At 42.3% G+C, this 23620-nt stretch overlaps 1 protein-coding gene across 7 annotated transcripts in view; it reads left to right on the forward strand.

The window, feature by feature from the left end:
• Positions 1-23620, forward strand: part of BLTP3A (bridge-like lipid transfer protein family member 3A) — a 222098-nt gene that overhangs the window by 83517 nt on the left and 114961 nt on the right. For all 7 annotated transcript variants that reach the window (XM_075853563.1, XM_075853557.1, XM_075853560.1 and 4 more), the window contains exons 7-9: positions 4873-5037; positions 5342-5510; positions 6152-6220. In XM_075853563.1, coding sequence (XP_075709678.1) covers positions 4873-5037; positions 5342-5510; positions 6152-6220 — 403 coding nt within the window. The remainder of the gene's footprint in view (positions 1-4872; positions 5038-5341; positions 5511-6151; positions 6221-23620) is intronic.

Below are 23620 nucleotides of genomic sequence, written 5' to 3' on the forward strand. Positions count from 1 at the left end.
ACTTACCCGTGCAATCTTGCTTCTGTTCTCTGCTCTGGCTGTTCTTTTCTTCAGATCACATGACTTCTGACGTCACTTTTTCAGGCTGCTCCACTGTCGTGTCGTATCCCGATGACATGGTCTCGCCCCAGAGAGACCTCGGATGGGATACGACACGTCACTGGTGACGTGTCGTTTTGGCGTGTGCTGGTTGATTACTGCCCGCCCAGCCTATGTAGCTTTTCACTGTGAGCTCGCCTATGCGTGTTCACAGTGAAAAAGGACGGCACCTGCGTAGGACTAGCCCAGTCTACGAGGTACAGTGGCAGCTTCGGCACTTTTAGATCATACGCTGCCAAAGCCTAGGTGGTAGGGAAGGGGGGGGGGGTGCGCCGAAGAGCAGCTGATCGCTGCTGACAGGCGCCTCGTATGTCGGACACCTGTAGCAGCTTTAGGAAGAGCCAGGAAATTACGGCGTTCTGACTGGGGTCTGTGACGGCCAGGGAGTGGACCAGTCCGGTCACCTTACCTGTCACCTGACCTCACGTCAGTGACATGAGGTCAGATGACTCAGATCAGGGGACAGGTCCACTCCCATACTGCAGCCTTCCAGCTCTGCCTCTACTCTGTGCTCTGCTGTGCCGAGAAGCAGAGAGGAAGCTCCGCCCACAGCCCGTCCTGACCTGTGATGCTGTCAGCAAGGAGACATGGTGAGTGTCTCTGTGTGTGTATGTGTGTGTGTGTGTAGTGTGAATACAGTGTGTGTCTCTGTCTTTGTATGTGTATATGTTAGTGTGTGTGTGTGTGTGTGTGTGTGTGTGTGTGTGTGTGTGTATGAGTCTCTGTCTGTCTGTGTCTCTGCATGTGTTTGTCTCTTACATCTATTACATTATCTGTTCTCAGAGTTATCACCGTGTTATCTGTGATGATACATAGGACTGCAGGCAACATCTACATTACAGGGGATCATGGGTATGGTGGGTTACAAGACAGGAAACAGACAGTAAGGGATGTAAACAAACAGCAAGGGATGTAAACAAACAGAAAGCAGCAGTGAACAGAAACTGGTTAGAAGTTTAACCCCTTAATGACCAGCCTATTTTGGACCTAATGACAAGCCATTTTTGACGTTTTTCCATCGTCGCATTCCAAGAGCTATAACTCTATTATTTTTGCGTCGACATAGCTGTATAAGGTCTTGTTTTTTGCGGGACAAGTTGTATTTTTTAATAGCATCATTTTGGGGGACATATTATTTATTGACTAACTTTTATTAACTTTTATTTGGGGGAAAATAGAAAAAAACCTGAAATTTCGCCACTCTTTTTCGCGTCTTAAATCTACGCCGTTTACCGCATCTGAGGGGTTAAACGTTTGAGATCGATACTAATGTCGATCTCACATGGCAGAGCAGGGACGCTCCCAGCCCTCAGCTGCCTCTAGCAGCTGAGAGCAGGGAGGTTTGACAGCTCCCTGCTCTGTTTACTTATTCCGATGCCGCAACGTAAAAAGTCTATGGCATCGGAATAAGGCCCGTTAGTGACCGACGTAGAAACACGATGGGCCGGTCACTAACTGGTTAATAGGGGGTATTAGGGAAGGCAACCCAAGGCTGGGGGACACTTTTTAGAATGTATTTTTTTTTTCTATACTAGGTTAGTGAAAAGGGGATCAAACGTGTTTTGATAGGATTTATAGCTAAAGCGGAGATACTGTGAACGTGTTGAAGATCTTAGTTCTGTCAATTCCCCCTATATAGTATTATTTAGAATGATATATATAACAAAGATATGGGAGTCTGAGGAGTCAACTGATGATCCCTTTGCTAGGAATGGGCGGATGGAGAGGGAAGACGGAGGAAAGGGAAAACAGGGTGTTGAAGGGTGGGGATTAAAATGATGTATTTACGTAATATCTTTGTGGATGTTGATTAATTATATGTTAAACTGAAACAAAAAAATAAAATCTTTATGAAAAACTATTAAAAATACCCTACTAAAAAACAAACAAACAAATAGAGATTTGTGTGTCCAACTGCACTGAGCGTGGCAGACAACCTCAGACAACCATTAATAACCTCAATGATAGCATGCCAAGGTGTGTATGTGCGTGTAAGGGTATGTGCACACACACTAATTACGTCCGTAATTGACGGACGTATTTCGGCCGCAAGTCCCGGACCGAACACAGTGCATGTTAGGAGTCCCTGCCTCTCCGTGGAACTACTGTCCCGTACTGAAAACATGATTACAGTACGAGACAGTTGTCCTGCAGAGAGGCAGGGACTTCTAGCGTCGTACATAAGTATGACGCTAGGAGCCCGGCTCCTTTCACTGTGTTCGGTCCCGGACTTGCGGCCGAAATACGTCCGTCAATTACGGACGTAATTAGTGTGTGTGCACATACCCTAATTCTGCGTGTGGCGCTCCTTCTCGATACTGAATAGATCAAGATGTTTTGAATATATTGTTTCCATTTTTTAACATTTGCATATCATTAACATGTCTATCGATCCTGTGATTTCCACAATTTCAAAACTTTTCCTTATTGGTGTTGCAATTTCAATGCTGAGGAATGTACTTCGCAAACTTTTAAATCATGTGGCCTTAACGTAAATATTTCACCACCCCAAAATCATCATAATATGGAAGGAATATAATGGTTACCTGTTTTTTTTTTTTTCTGCATGATTCTACAACTGCGTGCAAGCCACTGACCACCTGTCTTAGGGAGAAGTGTATCAAATATAAGTGAGGTTTTCCATTTCCTCTTTGAGACAAAAATGTGCCTTCCCCTATCCAAACAACAACCTCATTACTTGACAGGTTTCAGGTAGAACACATTGCTGAAACTACCACTTCGCACTGTATTCAAAGTCATATTTCCAGGCCTGTAATGGTAACCAATCGTCCATAAAAATCTGTCGATTGGCGCTTGTTTGTTCTATTTACATGAAGCAATTATTGTGAGTATGGGGACTAACGATCGTTAATAAGATTCTTCAGCCCCATGCAGTTTGTATCTTGCCAGCAGCATATCCTCTGTTTACATGTGGAGATGTGCTACCGACAAATCATAATTTTTAAGGCAGCATAAAATATCCCATCAGCATTTGCTCGTTTGTCGGCTAATTGATGTCATGTTTACTCGGGCAAATAATCAGTAACAAGCGTTCAAACGTGTGCTCGTTCGCCGGATCATCGGCCCCTGTACAAGGGTATGCATTGCCCCGTCCCTCACTGGTCTGTGGGGGAGGGGGCTGTACTCCATCACTTACTGTTAACAGTAATACTCTGCCATTTTTCTCTTCAATTTACTGCAACTGCCATAAATTCCGCACATCCTGCTGTGCTGTCTATAAAGAAAATCCAGGAAGCATGTGTGTGTCTCCAATATGACAAACGCTATGAAAATTTCTTAAAATAAAAATAGGTATAATATAAAAAATACTTGCATAGTAAAAGTCCCCTAGGGGGACTAAAAATAGTTAGAAATGTTAAACAAAACATTCATTTTTTTAAAAAAAAAAACGACTAAAGAAAAAAAGTAAGTAATTTAAAAAGTAGACGAAATTGTTATTGCTGTGCACGTAAATGTCCGAACTATTAATATATACTGTTATTAAACGTACCAGGTGAACGCCAAAGGGGAAAAAAATTTGCTATGTATAGTGAATGCATAGTAGCTGCATCTTTAAAAACTGTGTTTACTTTTTGTTAGTCAATTACGAATATGTTTTTAATCAATAAATATGTACATGTATTAAAAATTGCCCTCCACAGGTGTACATAGGCTTTAAAAACGGGAGTAAAATTACAGATCTGCTTTAACTTTAGCCACCTTTAACCATTTAGGCATAATGATTGTGTTCTTCAGTGGTTCTTGATTCATGATGTTTAGACCCTTATTTTGCACAGTTTTTAAAGGTGTTTTTTTTTACATGTTTTTTTAAAACTTTTTTAAATTTTCACAAAAGATTACATTACCGTTAGCTGATTAATTATGCAAACCAATCCATTCAAATTTAGCATCAATTAACACCAGCGGTGGTCGAGGTCCTTAAAATCCGTTCCATAGCAGATATATGACGCAGGTTTTAGCTGGCTGACCGGGCGATCGGGTAGCTGACAGTCGGGTAACCTGCAGTCAGTGACTGCCAGGGACCCTGAAGAGAAGGTAGAAACAGCTTTCGCTGCTTCTATCTTCTCTGATCGCTTCTACACAGCGCTCAATTGGTCCCGGTGATCATGAGACTGGTCACATGAATACCAGGATGCCGTTAGTTCCAGGCTGCTGCTGGGTCAAACTAGTTGCTATAAGCGGGCTGATTTCCCCTGTGCGGGCTGCACAGTTACAGTGGAAAAATAAGGTGTAAAATAAAAGAAATATAAAGTCGCCCAAAGGTATTTTCTGGCCTTTGAGGGACAGACCATAATAATAAAAATGAAAAGTAAAATAAAGTGCAACAAAACGAAAGAATAAATACACATAAAATACCCTCCCAATAAAAAGTAAAATACACGGGTAATATATCAATTTACGGTAGACAATGACTATCACAAATAAAAGGCCTATTTTAGGGTAAAACTATTATTACCAGAAAAAAATCAGCTGAAAAGTAAAAAGGCATATTTTTTTTACTATTTTCAAACTATAGGTCTAAAATAACAAAAATGATGTGTATAAAAAATTATAACAACCACGCCCCCAGCCCAACAAATCTAAAAGTCATAGCCATTTAACTAACGCGTGCTAAAAATGTCTGAACGGTGTCTGGTCGTGAAGGCTCAAAATAGCTCGGTCCTGAACTGGTTAAAGAAAATGTTAGAAATCAAGTAAATCTTTCCCCAGTACAAAGTGCTTTGCATTTTCATTTTTTTTTTCTTCCTTTAGACTAAAGACTGTATGGTCCTGTCCTCCACGCTGTCTTTCTTCTTAGATGAACTGCTTTGGGTTCTCACGGATTCTCAGCTACGGGCATTGCTTTCATACACAAAATCTTTAAGTGAAGCTGTCCAGAAATCGGTGAGGCAAAAAAAACAGATAGGTGTTGGGCAGGTAAGGTGCTTAATTTCTGTTATAAAAGTTTTGTTTAGTTTAGGGCACCTCTACATGCTTTAATAATTTGTATGATTCCGCAATCTTGTGACAATTACATTGCATGGTACAGAGGCAGGGCACCTAAGTCTAGTTGGATGGTTTAAACAATTCATAGTTGTCGCCTGCAAATAATTACATATTGAGACCATCGTAAGCGATGATAAAAAATTGGTCAAATTGTATGCATTATTGAAGTGTGTAAGGGCATCTTTAGTCTTATACCTGTAACCTAATGTTTTAAAATATACTTTTCTTTTTTTAGGTTCCATCCCCCACTACTCCTCCATTGTGGTCTTTTTCATCTCCCAATTCCAGTTCTTCTAGTCTAGAACAGTACTTTGACAGATTTGATGTGAAAGAAACCTCTTATCATCTACTCATCTCAAGGCTAGAAATACATGTGTGTGATGAAAGCCAAACAAGGGGTACAGGTACATGTATTTAAGGGTGATCCATGTTGGTGAAAAGGATAACTACAGTGACAGAGCTTTAGAAAAAGCTACTGTATAAGCACATAAAACAATGATGAAACCTTATAACATTTAAAAAGATATATGCTTCTCAGTGCAATGAATCAGAATTTTAATACCACAGTATGGAGCCAGAGCCATTTTATCATTTTTAGATATTGTATCATATGTAATTATTTTACATCTTTAGAATTGGTAGCCGTTTGGAGAGTATGTCCCCGCTTCTTCCATTCAGGTGCTATCAGCGGAATACAGGTGCTGTTTATGGATCTTCTCAGAATGGACTAGTAAAGGGTCTATTGCGATATTCAACTATACAAAAAAAGAGCGTATTTTATCAATGAATTATTATATTTTTTGTACACCTTACAGCAGAAAAAATAATAAAACACGGTCATTCTGATGTTACACATTTCCCAAAAAGAGACGTATGTTACAATGGTTACAGTATTTACGAATATATAAAACAACTAAATTTCTCTAAAATTAGGGACATCTAAAAGTGCAGAATACCTTTGATAGTTACTTGGGTCACTCACATTCTTAATTCTAATTGTGCTTAACAATGCTGAAATAATGCAATATTGTCTGTTTTTATTTAGTATCCGGAGGAGCGATACAAATGACTTTCCGCAAGATCACTTTAGACTATTATCCCACCCACAAAGCAGGTATGAAGGGTTCCTGCAATGTGTTGTTAAAGTGTCCAGAATTGGCTGCTGGGGTACATATGGTTTAGTATTCCTTTATAGTACATGCCTAAGGATTCTCTAATATTTCTGTATTGTCTGCTTGTTGTGAATGTAATGTGATTAAAGAAGATCTGACAATGTGCAGGCAGAGTCATGTAGGAATGAAGTTAGATTATTGCCTATTTAAAATACTTTTGGACAATAAGTAAATTCAGTGTTGATGAGAAATTCTTCTCTACAAGGTAAACTAGATACTGTGATTACTTCTTACTTCATTACAATATTAATTTGTGACACTTTGTTAAAGCATCTGTTCATGTTTAAATGGTCTCTAACTTTTCCACAAACTTTGCATAAATCGGTAGTACGACGAATATAAGAAACTTTTTATTAGATCTTATTTGAGAAAAAAAATTCTTTCTCCACTTATCAGGCTACACCCCCCCCCCCCAGTCCTAACTGATTACTCATCACTACTGTATTACATCCTCCATGTTTCTGCAACTCCTATATACACTATATGGACAAAATTATTGTGCCACCTACTCATTACACCTACAGGAGCTTTTATGACATTCCATTCTAAATAGATAGACGTTACTGTGGAGTTGGTCCCCCCCCCCCCCCCCCCCCCCCCATTGCAGCTAAAACAGCTTCCACTCTTTTAGTAAGGCTTTATACCAAATTTTGGGATGTGTCAGTGGGAATGTTTGCCCATTTATCCAGAAGAGTATTTGTGAGGTCAGACAATGTTGTTGGATGAGAGGGCCTGCCTCGTAATCTCCATTCTAGTTTATTCCAAAGGTGTTCAATGAGGTTGATGTCGGGGACTGTGCAGGCCAGTCAAGTTCTTCCACATCAAACTCACCCAACCATGCTTTTATGGATCTAGCTTTGTGCTCTGGGGCACTGACATGCTGGAACAGAAAAGGGCCTTCACGAAAATGTCCCCACAAAGTTTGACGCATACAATTGTCCAAAATGTCTTGTTATGGTGAAGCATTAAGATTTCCCTTCACTACAACTAAGGGTCTTAAAGGGAATGTGTTGCCAGCAAAACATGTTTTTTTTTTTTAAATTAAACATTTAGTGTGTAGGTGTTTAAACATTGTTCAAATTTTTTTTATTTTTTTCACGAGTCAGGAAATATTATAAATTAGATTCTAATTTATAATATTTCCCATTGCTGGTCACTAGATGGAGCTATTCCCAAAATTGCAGCATTGCATGTGGTAAAGCAACCACATTGCTTTTTGCTGCAAAATTGGGTAAAAAGCACTCGCTCTAGTGAGCTCTGAGAATCCCCCCCTCCTTTATCCTGGCTAGTGCCGGGATAAACGAGGGGATTGAACGGTCTAACCTCCTACACTGTGTGTCGCCATTTTTTGAGCTAACACACAGTGTAGTAGGTTTACATACAGTAGTAAACATACATAGAAATCTCTTACCTGCTCCTGCCGCCGCGGCTCCCTCCGCTCCGTCTGCTGCCGCTAGTCCAAGTGCACAAGTCCGGAAGCCGCGACCGGAAGTAGTAATCTTACTGTCCGGCCGCGACTTCCGGTCCACAGGAAAATGGTGCCGGACGGCGCGCATTTCAAATTGGACTGTGTGGGAGCGGCGCATGAGCAGTTCCCACACAGACGGCGTACACAGAAGTGGATGGGACGGGACCCGTTCGCAGTCCCTATGGGACTGTGGCTGCCGTATTCCATGTCTGTATGTGTCGTTAATCGACACATACAGAAATGGAAAAAAAATGGCAGCCCCCATAGGGAAGAAAAAGTGTAAAAATAAGAAAAAGTAACACACAAATTAATCCAAACGTTTTTAATAAAGCACTAACATCTTTAACATATTAAAAAAAAATTTGTGGTAACACTGTTCCTTTAAGCCAATACCTGAAAAACAACCCTTCGCAATATGCCTCATCCACCAAACTTCACAGTTGGCTCAATGCAGTCAGGGAGGTAACGTTCTCCTGGCATTAGCGAAACCCAGACTCATCCATCAGACTGCCAGATAGAGAATCCTAATTTGAGACTCCAGAGTCCAGTGGCGGCGTGCTTTACACCACTCCATCCTACGCTTGGCATTGTGCTTGGTGATGGTATGGCTTGGTTGCAGCTGCTCCACCATGCAAATCCATGCCGTGAAACTACCGGCGCACAATTTTGGTGCTGATGTTAATGCTAGAGGAGGTTTGAAACTCTGCATTAATTGAATCAGCAGTGCGTTGGCGACTTTTATGCACTCTGCGCCCCAGCACTCGGCCATCCCGCTCTTTTCCTTTATGTGGTCTGAAACTTCATGGCTGGGTTGCTTTAGTTCCTAAATGCTTCCACTTCACAATAATACCACAAACAGTTGATCGTGGAAATATATAGGAGGGAAGAAACTTCACAAACTGACTTGTAATGGTGGCATTCTATTACAGTACCACGCTTGAATTGAGTGAGCGCTTTAGAATGAACCATTCTTTCACAAATGTTTGATTTTATTGCTTGATGTTATACACCTATTCCAATGGGACTAAATGAAACTTCTGAATTCAATGATTAACAGGTGTGTCCCAATACTTTTGTCTATATAGTGTATGTGATAGATAAAGGAGAGCAGCATTCTCCTCTACGTCTGCAATGTAAAGAAGATATGATAGCAGTTTGGCTCCACACATAAAAACCTGCAGAGGGGAGAACTGCTAAAATAAAAAATGCAGAACACAAATCCTACAATGGCCAGAAATATTATTCCTCATGTACAGACTTTTTTTGAATAGTCACTTGAAAGGTTAGGTATGCTTTAACTATCTTCTGATACGTCAATACAAGTTCTTTACAGTTCCATTCAATTCAGCAACATAACTTGGAGGCAGAAAGATATCCAAGTTCAGCTAATGCTATCTTCTGAGTTTTGGCATGTCCTAAAGTGGTGTTCCAGATTTCTATTTTCTTTTTATTTAGCATGTGCCCTGCCACTCCATTCAAAGTGTATGGAACTGATGGAGACAACTGAGTACAAAGGGGAGGGAGGGGGTGGTTGGGGGTTCAGTGAGGAGGAACTAGGGGCTCGGGACCCTGTTTTAGTGGTTGGCGGGGGGCCCCCAGCAATTAGACACTTATGACCTATCCACATTTCGGTCAATTATGGGAAAATGCCTTTAATGACATGTTGGAAGATGGTCAAGGTTAATATATACCCTACTCCCTTAACAACCAGGCCTATTTTAGCCTTAAAGGGGTATTCCTATTTTGGACTTTTATGGCATATCCACAGGATAGATTCTCGATAGAGGCGGGTCTCACATCGGGGGAACCGTACCTATATCTAGAACAGAATAGAAGGGGTTGGGCATGAACACCTGAGGACGCTGCATATGTAGCGAAACATGTCGGGGGGGCTCTTTGTTTTATTTTAATACATGCTGGAATTAGGGCAAATACTATTTAACAATTTAACAATCTAACTGCCTAGTAATCCGTTGTTGGTCTCGGTGACCGCTGAACCTGCCTGTATGCAAATACAGACGACAGACATATGTGCTCACTGGTATAGCTACTGTTCATCCAGACGGTACACTGCTACCACCACAGACGATACAGACGGCAGGCACACGTGCATACTAGCATAGCCACGCACGGCTATTATCCCTATCCATGCATTGAAAATTTTAACCCTATGTGTTGGTTTTGTCTGTATGTCGGTTTGCTGCAATAGCATAATAAAGATTATTAACTAAATTTAATGGTAGTTGGGAAATAGGGTTCTCTCTGCCTTTGGCATCTGTTTTCAATTTGATATATCTAGAACAGGGCCCCCTGACTCGATGTCCTACATTCTCCCTCTGCGGCTGGGCTCCAGCCACTGATTTACGACGTGGTCATGTATTCCTTAAACAAACGCGTGCATTTTTTAACACTATTTCCAGAACTCCCATAGAAACAAATGGGACTTAAGGAAATAGTGTAGCTTGCTGTGCTTCAGTGTTTCTGTCACTCCCATTGACTTCTATGGGGATGACGGCAAAAATGTGGCACAGTGAGCTTGCCAGATTACGTACTCCCGGTTACCTCGTAAATCAGTGGCAGGAGATCAGTGCCAGTGGGAGAAGTTAGGATGGGGGATGCGCATTTATCGGACATTTATGGCTTATCCTGTGGAAATGCCATAAATGTCTGAGATCGGAATACCCCTTTAATGACCAAGCATTTTTTGTTTTTGTTTTGTTCATCATTGCATTCCAAGAGCCATAACTTTTTTATCTCGTTAATATTGTTGGGGACACCGCACCATGTTAAAAGGGCCCCTGCCACTAGTGTCAGTGGCCTATTCCCGCACCATGTATTAGATAGGAATGAGTCTTGGCTCTGCCCCCAGGCAGGCCATACCCTTCCCACAGACACTGGCTAATTCGGTTATTATCATGGTGTCCGTAGTAGGCAGAAGTGACTTGATATTCAGATGTGCTGCAATTTTTTAAATTTTATTTTTCATTTATTTATTTTCTCTCGTTAGCTGTAGGTGCGTTGTCAGACTGTCCACAGCCTAGTTCGTCCCTATGGATGCTGGGAAACTAGGCAGTTCTCTGCACTAAATTTCCCACTCCAGGTTCTTTTAACTTGCAGGTTCTTTTAACTGTCCAATATATGTGCCAGGTTACTGATGAGGTGAACTTCCATACACTCGAAGACTCCAGAGGGTAAGTAGGTTATTGGTCATTCCCTCTTCCCCACCTACACCCTTTTGGGTCCTAGCATTTGGAGACCCTATAACTAGAGGGTCTAGATTTTATTTATTTATTTTTTTTATTGGAAGGGAGATTTCTTCTCTGGACATCCCTAGGGATTGGCATCTTTTTTTCCACTTGTTTGTACTCCTGGGACACATTTTCATATTCCTTGGCGTTTGTGGTACCGGCGCCGCATTTCTGCCATTGTTCCCCCGTTTTTTTGCCGCTCGTCTCACATCTATTGGAACCATCTTCCTTTGCTTTGGTTTACAGGGGTGCACAGCTTCAGGGGTCTGGTAGGCCAGCCTTTTTGCTGCATTGTTATGTTTGTGCCACATCCCCAGGGTTTCACTTTCCCTCAGACAAAGCTATTTGTTTTATTCTCTTTCTTCCTCTCTTCTGTCATGTGTTCTCCTCGGGTGGTTTCTACCATGCAGCCTATACAGGTTGGCATGGCTGTATAATATGCCTGTGTCAGTTGTAATATAGGGTTTTTATGCGGCTAGTCTACCCCATTCTGCTTTCAGTACTTGCAAACCAGACCTTAGGGGACATTTCCAGACTATCTGTGTCCATGTTTTATTCTTTGGAGCATTCTCCTTCCCATATTGCAGCAGAGCATAGAGGCCCTCGTTCCCGTCCTTTGGACAAAGCCCAGTTTACCAATCCCATAAGAGGTGTAGAAGTGCCAGACAGGGGCATAGCTAAAGGCTCATGGGCCCGGGTGCAAGAATTCAGCTTGGGCCCCCCTACCCATCCTCAACACCACCATCATCAGATCCCTGCGCGCGCCTATGCCCAGATGTCTTGCCCAACAGCCCACATAGTATAATGCCCCCACACAGTATAATGCTCCCATAGCTTCCCCCACACATTATAATGCCCCATACAGTATAATGCCCCCCATAACAGCCCCATACCGTATAATGCTCCCCATTATACAGAGAAACAGAATGTGGGGAGAGGACTAGACAACAAGATAAGGAGATCCTTTCGTTACAAAACATCAGTGTAAATAAAAAGGCCCGATTAATGTCAAATCACATTTCTGATAATAAAAGTGAAAAACTGACAGGCAAGTTAAAGTGTATGTTCACAAATGCCAGAAGTCTAGCAAGCAAAATGGGGGAGCTGGAGGCCTTGATACTGGAAGAAAATATAGATATAGTTGGTGTTGCTGAAACATGGCTGGACTCTTCACATGACTGGGCTGTAAATCTACAGGGTTTTACACTTTTTCGGAAAGACAGGACAAATAGGAAAGGTGGTGGTGTATGTCTGTATGTGAGAAATGATATGAAGGCGAGTGTGAAAGAGACAATAGTGGGTGAATACTGTGAGGAGGTTGAAACCTTGTGGGTGGAACTAGAAAGGGAGGTAAACACTGAAAAAATTACTTTTGGTGTAATCTATAGACCCCCCAATATAACTGAGGAGATGGAGGGTCAGATATATAAACAGATGGAGCGGGCTGCACAGGCGGGTACTGTAGTGATAATGGGAGATTTTAATTTCCGGGATATTAATTGGTGTCATGGTTCGGCTTCAACTGCAAAGGGGAGACATTTCCTCAACCTGTTGCAGGAAAATTTTATGGGCCAGTTTGTGGAAGACCCGACTAGAGGTGAAGCTCTGTTGGATCTGGTCATTTCTAATAATGCAGAGCTTGTTGGGAACGTCAATGTTCGTGAAAACCTCGGTAACAGTGATCATAATATAGTTACATTTTACCTATACTGTAAAAAACAAACGCAGGCTGGGAGGGCAAAAACATTTAATTTTAAGAAAGCCAATTTCCCCAGGATGAGGGCGGCAATTCAGGATATAGACTGGGAAGAACTAATGTCAAATAATGGAACAAATGATAAATGGGAGATTTTCAAATCTACTTTGAGTTATTATAGTGCAAAATTTATTCCTATAGGTAACAAGTATAAACGACTCAAATTAAACCCCACATGGCTTACACCTTCTGTGAAAGGGGCAATACACGACAAAAAACGGGCATTTAAAAAATACAAATCTGAGGGTACAGCTGTAGCCTTTGTAAAATATAAAGAGCTTAATAAAATCTGTAAAAATGTAATAAAATTAGCAAAAATACAAAATGAAAGGCAGTTGGCCAAGGATAGTAAAACAAATCCTAAAAAATTCTTCAAGCATATAAATGCAAAAAAGCCCAGGTCTGAACATGTAGGACCCCTAGATAATGGTAATGGGGAGTTGATCACAGGGGATCAAGAGAAGGCAGAGTTACTAAATGGGTTCTTTAGCTCTGTATATACAACTGAAGAAGGAGCAGCTGATGTAGCCGGTGCTAGTGCTGTTAATATATCAGTTTATATACTGAATTGGATGAATGTAGAGATGGTCCAAGCTATATTAAATAAAATAAATGTGCACAAGGCCCCGGGACCAGATGGGTTACACCCTAGAATTCTTAAAGAGCTTAGTTCAGTTATTTCTGTCCCCCTTTTCATAATATTCAGAGAATCTCTAGTGACTGGTATAGTGCCAAGGGACTGGCGCAGGGCAAATGTGGTGCCTATTTTCAAAAAGGGCTCTAGGTCTTCCCCAGGTAATTATAGACCAGTAAGCTTAACATCCATCGTGGGGAAAATGTTTGAGGAGCTATTGAGGGACTATATACAGGATTATGTGACAATAAATAGCATTATAAGTGACAGCCAGCACGGTTTTACTAAGGACAGAAGTTGTCAAACTAACCAAATCTGTTTTTATGAAGAGGTGAGCAGAAGTCTAGACAGAGGGGCCGCTGTGGATTTAGTGTTTTTGGACTTTGCAAAGGCATTTGACACTGTCCCCCATAGACGCCTAATGGGTAAATTAAGGACTATAGGTTTAGAAAATATAGTTTGTAATTGGATTGAGAATTGGCTCAAGGACCGTATCCAGAGAGTTGTGGTCAATGATTCCCACTCTGAATGGTCCCCGGTTATAAGTGGTGTACCCCAGGGTTCAGTGCTGGGACCACTATTATTCAACTTATTTATTAATGATATAGAGGATGGGATTAATAGCACTATTTCTATTTTTACAGATGACACCAAGCTATGTAATATAGTTCAGACTATGGAAGATGTTCATGAATTACAGGCAGATTTAAACAAACTAAGTGTTTGGGTGTCCACTTGGCAGATGAAGTTTAATGTAGATAAATGTAAAGTTATGCATCTGGGTACCAACAACCTGCATGCATCATATGTCCTAGGGGGAGCTACACTGGCGGATTCACTTGTTGAGAAGGATCTGGGTGTACTTGTAAATCATAAACTCAATAACAGCATGCAGTGTCAATCAGCTGCTTCAAAGGCCAGCAGGATATTGTCGTATATTAAAAGAGGCATGGACTCGCGGGACAGGGATGTAATATTACCACTTTACAAAGCATTAGTGAGGCCTCATCTAGAATATGCAGTCCAGTTCTGGGCTCCAGTTCATAGAAAGGATGCCCTGGAGTTGGAAAAAATACAAAGAAGAGCAACGAAGCTAATTAGGGGCATGGAGAATTTAAGTTATGAGGAAAGATTGAAAGAATTAAACCTATTTAGCCTTGAAAAAAGACGACTAAGGGGGGACATGATTAACTTATATAAATATATTAATGGCACATACAAAAAATATGGTGAAATCCTGTTCCTTGTAAAACTCCCTCCGTCTGGAGAAAAAAAGGTTCAAGCTGCAGAGGCGACAAGGCTTCTTTACAGTGAGAACTGTGAATCTATGGAATAGTCTACCGCAGGAGCTGGTCACTGCAGGGACAGTAGATGGCTTTAAAAAAGGGTTAGATAATTTCCTAGAACAAAAAAATATTAGCTCCTATGTGTAAAAATTTTTCCTTCCCTTTTCCCTTCCCTTGGTTGAACTTGATGGACATGTTTCTTTTTTCAGCCGTACTAACTATGTAACTATGTAACTATGTATGTAACTATATCAGCCCCCACAGTATAATGCCCCACATAGCTGCCCCATAAAGTAAAATGCCCCCCATACAGTATAATGCCCCCATATGAGCTTCCCATACAATATAATGCCCCCCATATTAGCTCCCCATACAGTATAATGCCCCCATATGAGCTCCCCATACAGTATATTGCCCCTCCATATCCGCTCCCCATACAGTATAATGCCCCTCCATATCCGCTCCCCATACAGTATAGTGCCCCCCATATCAGCCCCCATACAGTATAATGCCCCCATATGAGCTCCCCATACAGTATGACTCCATATCAGCTCCCCATACAGTATAATGCCCCCCATATCAGCTCCCCATACAGTATAATGCCCCCATATGAGCTCCCTATAGAGTATAATGCCCCCATCTCATCAGCCCCCATGCCATATCAACCCCCCATACAGTATAATGCCCCCATATGTGCATAATAGAAAAATAGCATAATTACTTACTTATCCCCGTTCCTTCACCCCCTCCGGTGTGTGCTATGAGTGACTTGGCGCAGACAGGCGCGATTATGTCGCTACATCCCGCCTGCCTGCGTCGAGCCGCTCAGGGCACAGTGAATGCTGGAGCAAGTAGACGTCAGCTCCTCACTGCAAGCGGTGGCTGTTGCTATGTTTCCTAAACCATTACAAATTTGAGTATATTCTATCCTATCAGTGGAAACATCCTGACAGACGTCTTTCTGTTTCAAAATGTGCATAGACTCGTTTTTTTTTTTCAGGGGACTTGATCTTAAAATGGTTTGTTTTTCCTTCTGGGGATCCACATATCTCCATGCTATAAAGGACCACTACCATCCCACTGAAGATGCAGCTTCACTCAGTGGTTCTCCTGACAAGAAGTTGGATTCCCATGCTAAGTCTACTTTTATAGTCCGGGGTCCGCTTTCCGCCTGACTTTTGCATCTGCCTGAGTGATTAAGGGCTGTTCGGTGTGGAAGAAGCAGCTACACCGTAGTATCCTGGCAGGAGCAGCGGAGCAGGATTTAGCCGAGCTTGCCTCTCAGGTTATTCACGCTTCCCCTTAGTCAGCTCGCTTCAATACCCAGGTATCCTTTAATTCAAATGCCATTCTGCGTTTTATGTGGCTATAATCTTGGGATGACACTCTGCTTTAAAGGAATTATGTTTGTTTCTTTTGTTTGTGGAAAGCTTTTTTGGTAAACGTCTGAATTATTTCTGAGGCTACTGCCGGTAAGAGCTTTCTTTTGTCTCAGAAATGCCCTCGCCGTACACAGCCTTTTTTTCAGGTCTCAGCGGTTTTGTTTCTTTCCCAGCGTTTCCTTCTGAAGAATGTTTTCTTTCGACCAGACAGGAGAACGAGCCATCCCAACGACTCCAGCCGTGGTCCCTGGCCCAGAAGCCCCTCTCTGCCAATACATCTTCAAACGTTTTCAGAGGTTCTGCTCTAATCTCTTCCATCCTTTTTGGTGACTGTCATCTGTTCGTCTAATCCTGGACTTAAGGAGGCTGAACCGCTTTGTTTGCATTGGAGATTTCGCATGGAATCCGTAAGGCCGGTTGTCGCATCGTTGGAATAGGGAGAATTCCTCTATTCCAGTGACATCCAGAATGCATATCTACATTGCAAATGTCGATGAAATCTACATATCTCCATTGCAGGGACCTACCAATGTGAGTGGGTTCTCTACATTTTCAATTTCTCTCTCTACCTTTTGGGCTTGCCACGTTTTCTCGAATCTTCTCTGTCATCCCTTACCTGACCAATTGATTGGTGAAGGCCCCCTCCAGAGAAGACAATTTTTCCAGTCTCCGCATTACTCTGGACACACTGAAGAGCTTTGGGTGGGTCATCATCGAGAAGAAATCCTCCTTGGTCCCAACTCAAAGCATGGAGTTCTTGAGAGTGATTCTCAACAGCAGGACAGCAATTGTCCTTCATTCGGTGAACAAAGAAGGATCTATGCAATCCGAGGTGGCTCTCCTTTGCCGGAACACTCCCTTTTCCATCTGTTTTTGGATGAGGGTGCCGGATAGGATGGTATCAACCTTCGAAGGCGTTCCATATGCACAATTCTACTCCATGTCCTTCTAGGAGGTGATCCTTTTGCGCTTTGACAAGTCTCCGGTCTCACTGGACAATTTGACTCTCATGTCCCCTCAGGTTTGTCAGGAGTTGCGATTGCGGGAGACCTCACCGGCAATTACGATCGGTAGGTTTTTTCTCCCCTCCAGTGGCTGATGGTTTCGACGGATGCCAGTCTGCCTAGGTTGGGAGTGCTGTTTGTTTTTGTCTCCACATGGTTCAGAGCACTTGGTCGCCGGACAAGAAATTCTTTCAGATCAACCTTCTGGAATTGAGGGCAATCTTCATAGATCTTTCCAAATGGACTTTTTCTCTTCAGGGTGGGGCCAGCCAGGATGCAGACAAACAACTCCACTGTGGTTGCTTATCTGAATTACCAGGGCGGCAGTAGGAGTTGGGCGATTCTGTTGTAGTTCTCTTCGATCCTACTGTGGGAGGGGCAGCATATTTCAAAGTTGTCAGCGGTCCACATATTAGGAGTGGACAATTGGGCTGCAGATTTTCTCAGCTGGGAAAGACTAGACCCGGGAGAGCAGTCTCTTCATCCAGAAGTTGTAACAGTGCCTAAAGTGAAGCTACCCGGACGTGTATCTCTTCCCTCCACTTCCACTCCTGCCTAGAGTACTTAAGAGACTCAACCGGGAAGACATACCAGAGATTCTGGTGGCACCGGAATGGCCCCGCCTGGTACGCAGACCTAATCGACCTTCTCCCAGACTTACCTTCCGCTTCTATCAGACCTCCTTTCCCAAGGTCGGCTATTCCACCCCACTTTACCTCAGATACATTTAACAGTGTGGCGCTTGAAGCCGATGTTCTGAGGGCCCTGTCTCTCTCTCAACCAGTTATCCAGGTGATGTTAAAGGTCAGAAAACCTCAGTCAGCCAAGGTGTACTATTGCACGTGATATCCATCTTATGTAATGTTCCACACTTAGGGTTCTGTCCTTCCTGTAATCAGGCCTTGAACAGGGATTTTGCTTATCTTCTGAGGGGCCAGCTCTCTGCTCTGTTAATTCTTTTTCAGAGAATGTAGGCTTTTCTGTTTCAGGTGACGTTTTGCAAGAGGTGGCGCATTCGGTCCCTCCTTTCAGACATCCCATTGAGGCCTCATTTACACGAGCGTAATATACGTGCGTGCTTTTCACACGTGTCGTACGCACCTATATTACTCTATGGGGCAGTGCAGACAATGCGTGAATTTTGCGCAGCGCGAGTGCGTTGCGTAAAACTCACGACATGTTCTATAATCGTGCGTTTTTCGCGCATCACGCACCCATTGAAGTCAATGGGTGCGTGAAAACCACGAAGGTCGCACGGAAGCACTTCCGTACGAACTGCGTGATTCGCGCAAGAGCTGTCAAACTGAATGTAAACAGAAAAGCACCACGTGCTTTTCTGTTTACAAACATCCGAACGGAGTGTCTTAGAGATGAGCGAACCGAACTTTACCGGGTTCGGCCGAACTCGTTTTGACCGAACCCGGCAGGAGACAGTCACTGTGCAGGGTGCTGAAAGAGTTAAACTAGTTCAGCACCCTGGACAGTGACTTCCGATCCCAATATACGTGAACGTGTAAAAAAAAAAAAAATTCTGACTTACCGATAACTCCCGGCTTCTTCCTCCAGTCTGACCTCCCGGGATGACAATTCAGTCCAAGTGACAGCTGCAGCCAATCACAAGCCAAGCACAGGCTGCAGCGGTCACATGGACTGCCGCGCCATCCAGGGAGGTGGGGCCAGATGTCAAGAGAGGCGCGTCACCAAGGACGCGTCACCAAGGCAACGGCCGGGAAGTTCTCGGTAAGTACGAACCTCTTTTTTTTTTAAACCGGTTACTCGATATGGTGATCGGAATGCACTGTCGAGGGTGCTGAAAGAGTTACTGCCGATCAGTTAACTCTTTCAGCACCCTGGACAGTGACTGACGTCGACTAGCCTCATCTCTATGATGGCGGCTGCGCGAAACTCACGCAGCCGCGCATCATACACTGATGACACACGGAGCTGTCAAGTGCCTTTTGCGCATGCAAAACGCTGCGTTTTTTTGCGTGCGCAAAACGCACACGCTCGTGTAAATCAGGCCTGAGCCTGTAGATCTTAAAGAGGCTCTGTCACCAGATTATAAATGCCCTATCTCCTACATAATCTTTTTGGCGCTGTAATGTAGATAACAGCAGTGGTTTTTATTTTGAAAAACGATAATTTTTGAGCAAGATATGAGCAATTATAGATTTATGCTAATTAGTTTCTTAATAGACAACTGGGCGTGTTTTTACTTTTTACCAACTAGGCGTTGTGAAGAGCAGTGTATGACGCTGACCAATATGGAACAATCGGCATCATACACTTCTCATTGTTCCAGCCCAGCTTCTTTCACTGCACAATCACACTGTAACAATGGGATGGAACAATGAGAAGTGTATGACGCCGATTGGTCACTGATTGGTCAGCGTCATACACTCCTCTGTACAATGCCCAGTTGGTAAAAACTAAAAACACGCCCAGTTGTCTATTAAGAAACTAATTAGCATAAATCTAAAATTCTTCATAACTTGCGAAAAAAATGATTGTTTTTAAACTAAAAGCCACTGTTGATATCTACATTACAGCGCCCATCAAATTATGTAGGAGATAGGGCACTTATAATCTGGTGACAATGACAAAGCCTCTTTAATTTCGTTCTTGGGGGTCTTCAGGTGGGTCATTTTTTTCGGTCTCCTTTTATGATAGCTGTCACCTCCATCAGGCAGGTTTCAGAACTTGCTGCCTTGTCTTGTAAAACCCCCTTTTTGGTCATCCATACGAACAAGGTGATGGTTTCCAATCTGTTCCGTAGTTCCTATCAAAGGAAGTACATGCTTCCATATCGATAAAGAGATTGTTTTTCCTTCTTTTTGCCTCTCCCCATCTCATCCAAGGGAGCAGGCTTTGCATTGTCTTAATTTGGTTAGAGTCTATCTGGCTGTGACAGTCGTTTCGATGCTCCTTTTTTTTTTTTTTTATTAATAACCGGCCACGCTAGGTTTTGACAGCATCCAAGGCCACCATTAAATGTTGGATCCAGTCTGTGATTTTAGAAACCTATTGGTCCAAGGGAAAAGTTCCACGACTTTGGGTTAATGCCCGTTATACAAGGGCTAATGGTGCCTCCTGTTCAGTCAGGCATCAAGTATCAATTGCTCAAGTCTGTAAGGCTGCTACCTTCACTCAGTTTTGCCAAATTTATTCTTTGTCCTTTGCTGATGCCAGTATGGGTTGCAGAATCTGACAGGCACATGTGTTAGGTGGGTCACATGACTGTACCATTATCTTTTTCTTTCCAGCCTCTGAGACTACTTTAGGATGTCCCATGTTGCTGTGTTCCCCAATGATATTAATGAGAGAACCAGATTTTTGTACTCAACGTAAAATCTATTTCTAGTTGAAAACATTGGGGGATACAAATCCTATGTTTATTCCAGTAGTTCTCCTACTGCTTTTGTATGGCCTGCCTTGGTGGAACCTATACTCTTTTCTGGCTAGTGGCGCTTACTAGTGGCAGGGGCGTATACCCATAGTGCTGTGCCACCCCAATTAATTCAACCGGAAATCGATTTTACGGTGAGTACAAAAAATTTTTTTTTTTTGTCTACATAGTTCTATTAGGCTTGTTTTTTTGTAGGACGATTTGTATTTTTCAATGGTACCGTTTTGAGGTACATATAATTTATTGGTTAACTTTTATTCAAAAGTTTATTTTTTATCCCACTAGGGGACTTCACAAAGCGATCTTCTGATTGCTGATATAATGCTTAGTATATGCATACCATTTGATATAATGTCTAGTATAATGCTTACTTCGTATACCAAAGCATTACTGCCTGTCGGTGTAAGATAGATAAACTGGTGACGAAGCCTCTTTTAAGCAATTTTGCATCAAAGCATAATGTGTAAAAAATGCATACCAAGTCATGGTTAAAGCTAAAAGTCAGACGTTAACCCCTTCCCGACATTTGACGTATCCATACGCCAAAGTTGGGTAGGGGAAGTATGGAACGGGCTCACGGAGTGAACCCGCTCCATACGATGCCGGGGTCGGCTGTATGTTACAGCCGACACTTCAGAGTAACGAGCGGCATTACGCTCGAGAGCGATCCCGCTCAAGCCCGTTCGTTTAACTCTTTAAATGCCGAGGTCAATAGCGACCGCAGCATTTAAATTGTTAGAAAGAGGGGGACGACCTCCTCTAACAGCTCATTGCACCGATGATTGCTATGGCGATGGTTGCTATGGCTGCCTGGGAGCCTAACGAAGGACCCCAGGTCCGCCATCTTTGTGCTCCTATTAAGCCCTGCCTCTGGCAGGGCTTAATAGAAGCCTGTCAGAAAGACGATATACTGCAATACATTAGTATTGCAGTATATCGTGCAAGCGATCTAACGATTGCTGGTTGAAGTCCCCTAGGGGGACTAATATAAAAAGTAAAAATGAGAAATAGTTTTCTTTATTTAAAAATAAATAAATTAAAAGTTAAAAAAAAAAACCTTTTCCCATTTTCACCCTAGAGCATATTAAAAAAGTAAAAAAAAATAAATCTAATTGGCATTGCCGCGTCCGTAAAAGTCTGAACTATTACAATATATCATTATTTAACCCGCACAGTGAACGAGGTAAAAAAAATAAATTGTAAACGCCAGAATCTATTTTTTGGTCACCTCCTCTTCCACAAAAAATTAAATAAAAAGTGATCAAAACGTAGCATGTACCCCAAAATGGTATCGTTAAAAACGACCGTTTATCCCGCAAAAAATAAGCCCTCATACCACTTAATCGACGGAAAAATCAAAAAGTTATGGCTCTCAGAATTTGGCGACACAAAATAAATGTAATTTTTTACACTTAGGTTTTTACTTGTAAATGTAGTAAAATATAGAAAAAAACTAATATTTATTTGGTATCGCCATAATCGTATTGACCCACAGAATAAAGATAACATGTTGTTTTAATTGCACAGTGAATGCTGTAAAAACAATGCGCAAAAAACAATGGAGGAATCGCTGTTTTTTTACATTTTCTACCCCACAAATAATTTTTTCCCGTTTCCTAGTACATTATATGGCACACTAAATGGTGCTAAGTAAAACTACAACTCGTCCCGCAAAAATCAAGCCCTCATAGGACTATATCGACGGAAAAATAAAAAAGTTATGGCTTTTAGAATGTAGAGAGGAAAAAATGAAAATCTGAAAAAGGGCTATGGCAGGAAGGGGTTAAAAAGGATATGTCAACAGATTTAATCGAGGGTGCGTTCACATATTTTTTTGTCTCTCAAGTGATTACAACTGATGCAAAAATGTATCAGTTGCCATCGGGCTTTTTCACAGTTTTTACTAGAAAACAATAGGTTGTCGTAAGTGTCATCAGTTTTTCCCCATCCCCTTTTAACATCCGTTTTTACCGCAATGGTCCACCAAAAAGGTAGTCTAGGGTCTGAGAATGTGCCAATTGAATCAGAGTGGTGATAGATGGGATACATGATAGATTAGATGCATGTTGTATACTTGTCGTGTCACAGAACTGACGTTATTCTGGCATGGCAGGAAAAGAGAGTTGGAACCAGCGCTGAAGTGGTAAATCTGCTAAAAACGGGAAACTTCTTCCAAGTTTTAATGTTTGCTTTGGTAGAAACAAATGGACAAAGATATGATGATGACGGGTGGGTAATGTCCAAAGTACAGAGGGTGATGAGAAAATAGGCGTTGGCCTACGCGTTTCAGACCCCTGCTGGGTCCTTAGTCATGGCTTGTAGTTTGTCTGACTGTGCAGTCTAGACTTTTTATAGCCAGTCGATCTCGTCATTAGTCAGTTAATTGCGTTTCAAAGTGGAGGAGAAGGGGAGGAGTCCTGTGGAACGCAATCTTTATTCTCTTACCTAGGCATAAGGAATGTTATCAGGTATGTAGGAGGACGCGGACCGCCGGGGGTCGCGTAACTGAATTGTATGCAAAAGAATTCCTTTGTTTGTATAAATAATTCGTTTAAAACTGAAAGATGTGTTTATGTGTTATTCTGGCATGTCAGGGCTCTCCTTCTCTTATCCGGCCTCGGTGCTACACTGAAGTCTGACATACGCATTGTAATTTCACGTATTAATTCAGTGCAGCGCTGAGGCCAGCGCCGAGAGGGAGAGTCGAGAAGGCAGCTGCTGTCATCAGATCTTCGAAGCAGCCTTGTGAACCTGCAAAGACGCCAAACACTAGACTTAACTTCAGGGAGGAGCTAGTTTTTGGCGCCTTTACAGCTACCCAATCCAACCCTTCTTCTCCTACCCACACCACGCCGGAATTGCTGTTGTTTCTATTTACATGACTAGGTACGGGTGTCGGAGGTTAAAAACAGGTTTTGTATCCATTCCGTGTTTACGTTTTTGATGGTTGATTGTGACCCGTTTTGCATGCGGTTTCACGGTCTATTTAAAAAACGGATGCATTTCATGTGTAGATAATACCACAGTGCCCTCTGTAGATAATGCCACAGTGCCATCTGTATATAGTTTCACACATCCCCTGTAGATAATGCCGCAGAACCCTCTGTACATAATGCCGAAGTGCCCCCTGTAGATAGCGCCACCCACAGCCCCCTGTA

This window comes from Rhinoderma darwinii, chromosome 2, assembly GCF_050947455.1.
Source record: "Rhinoderma darwinii isolate aRhiDar2 chromosome 2, aRhiDar2.hap1, whole genome shotgun sequence".
NCBI lineage: Eukaryota > Metazoa > Chordata > Amphibia > Anura > Rhinodermatidae > Rhinoderma > Rhinoderma darwinii.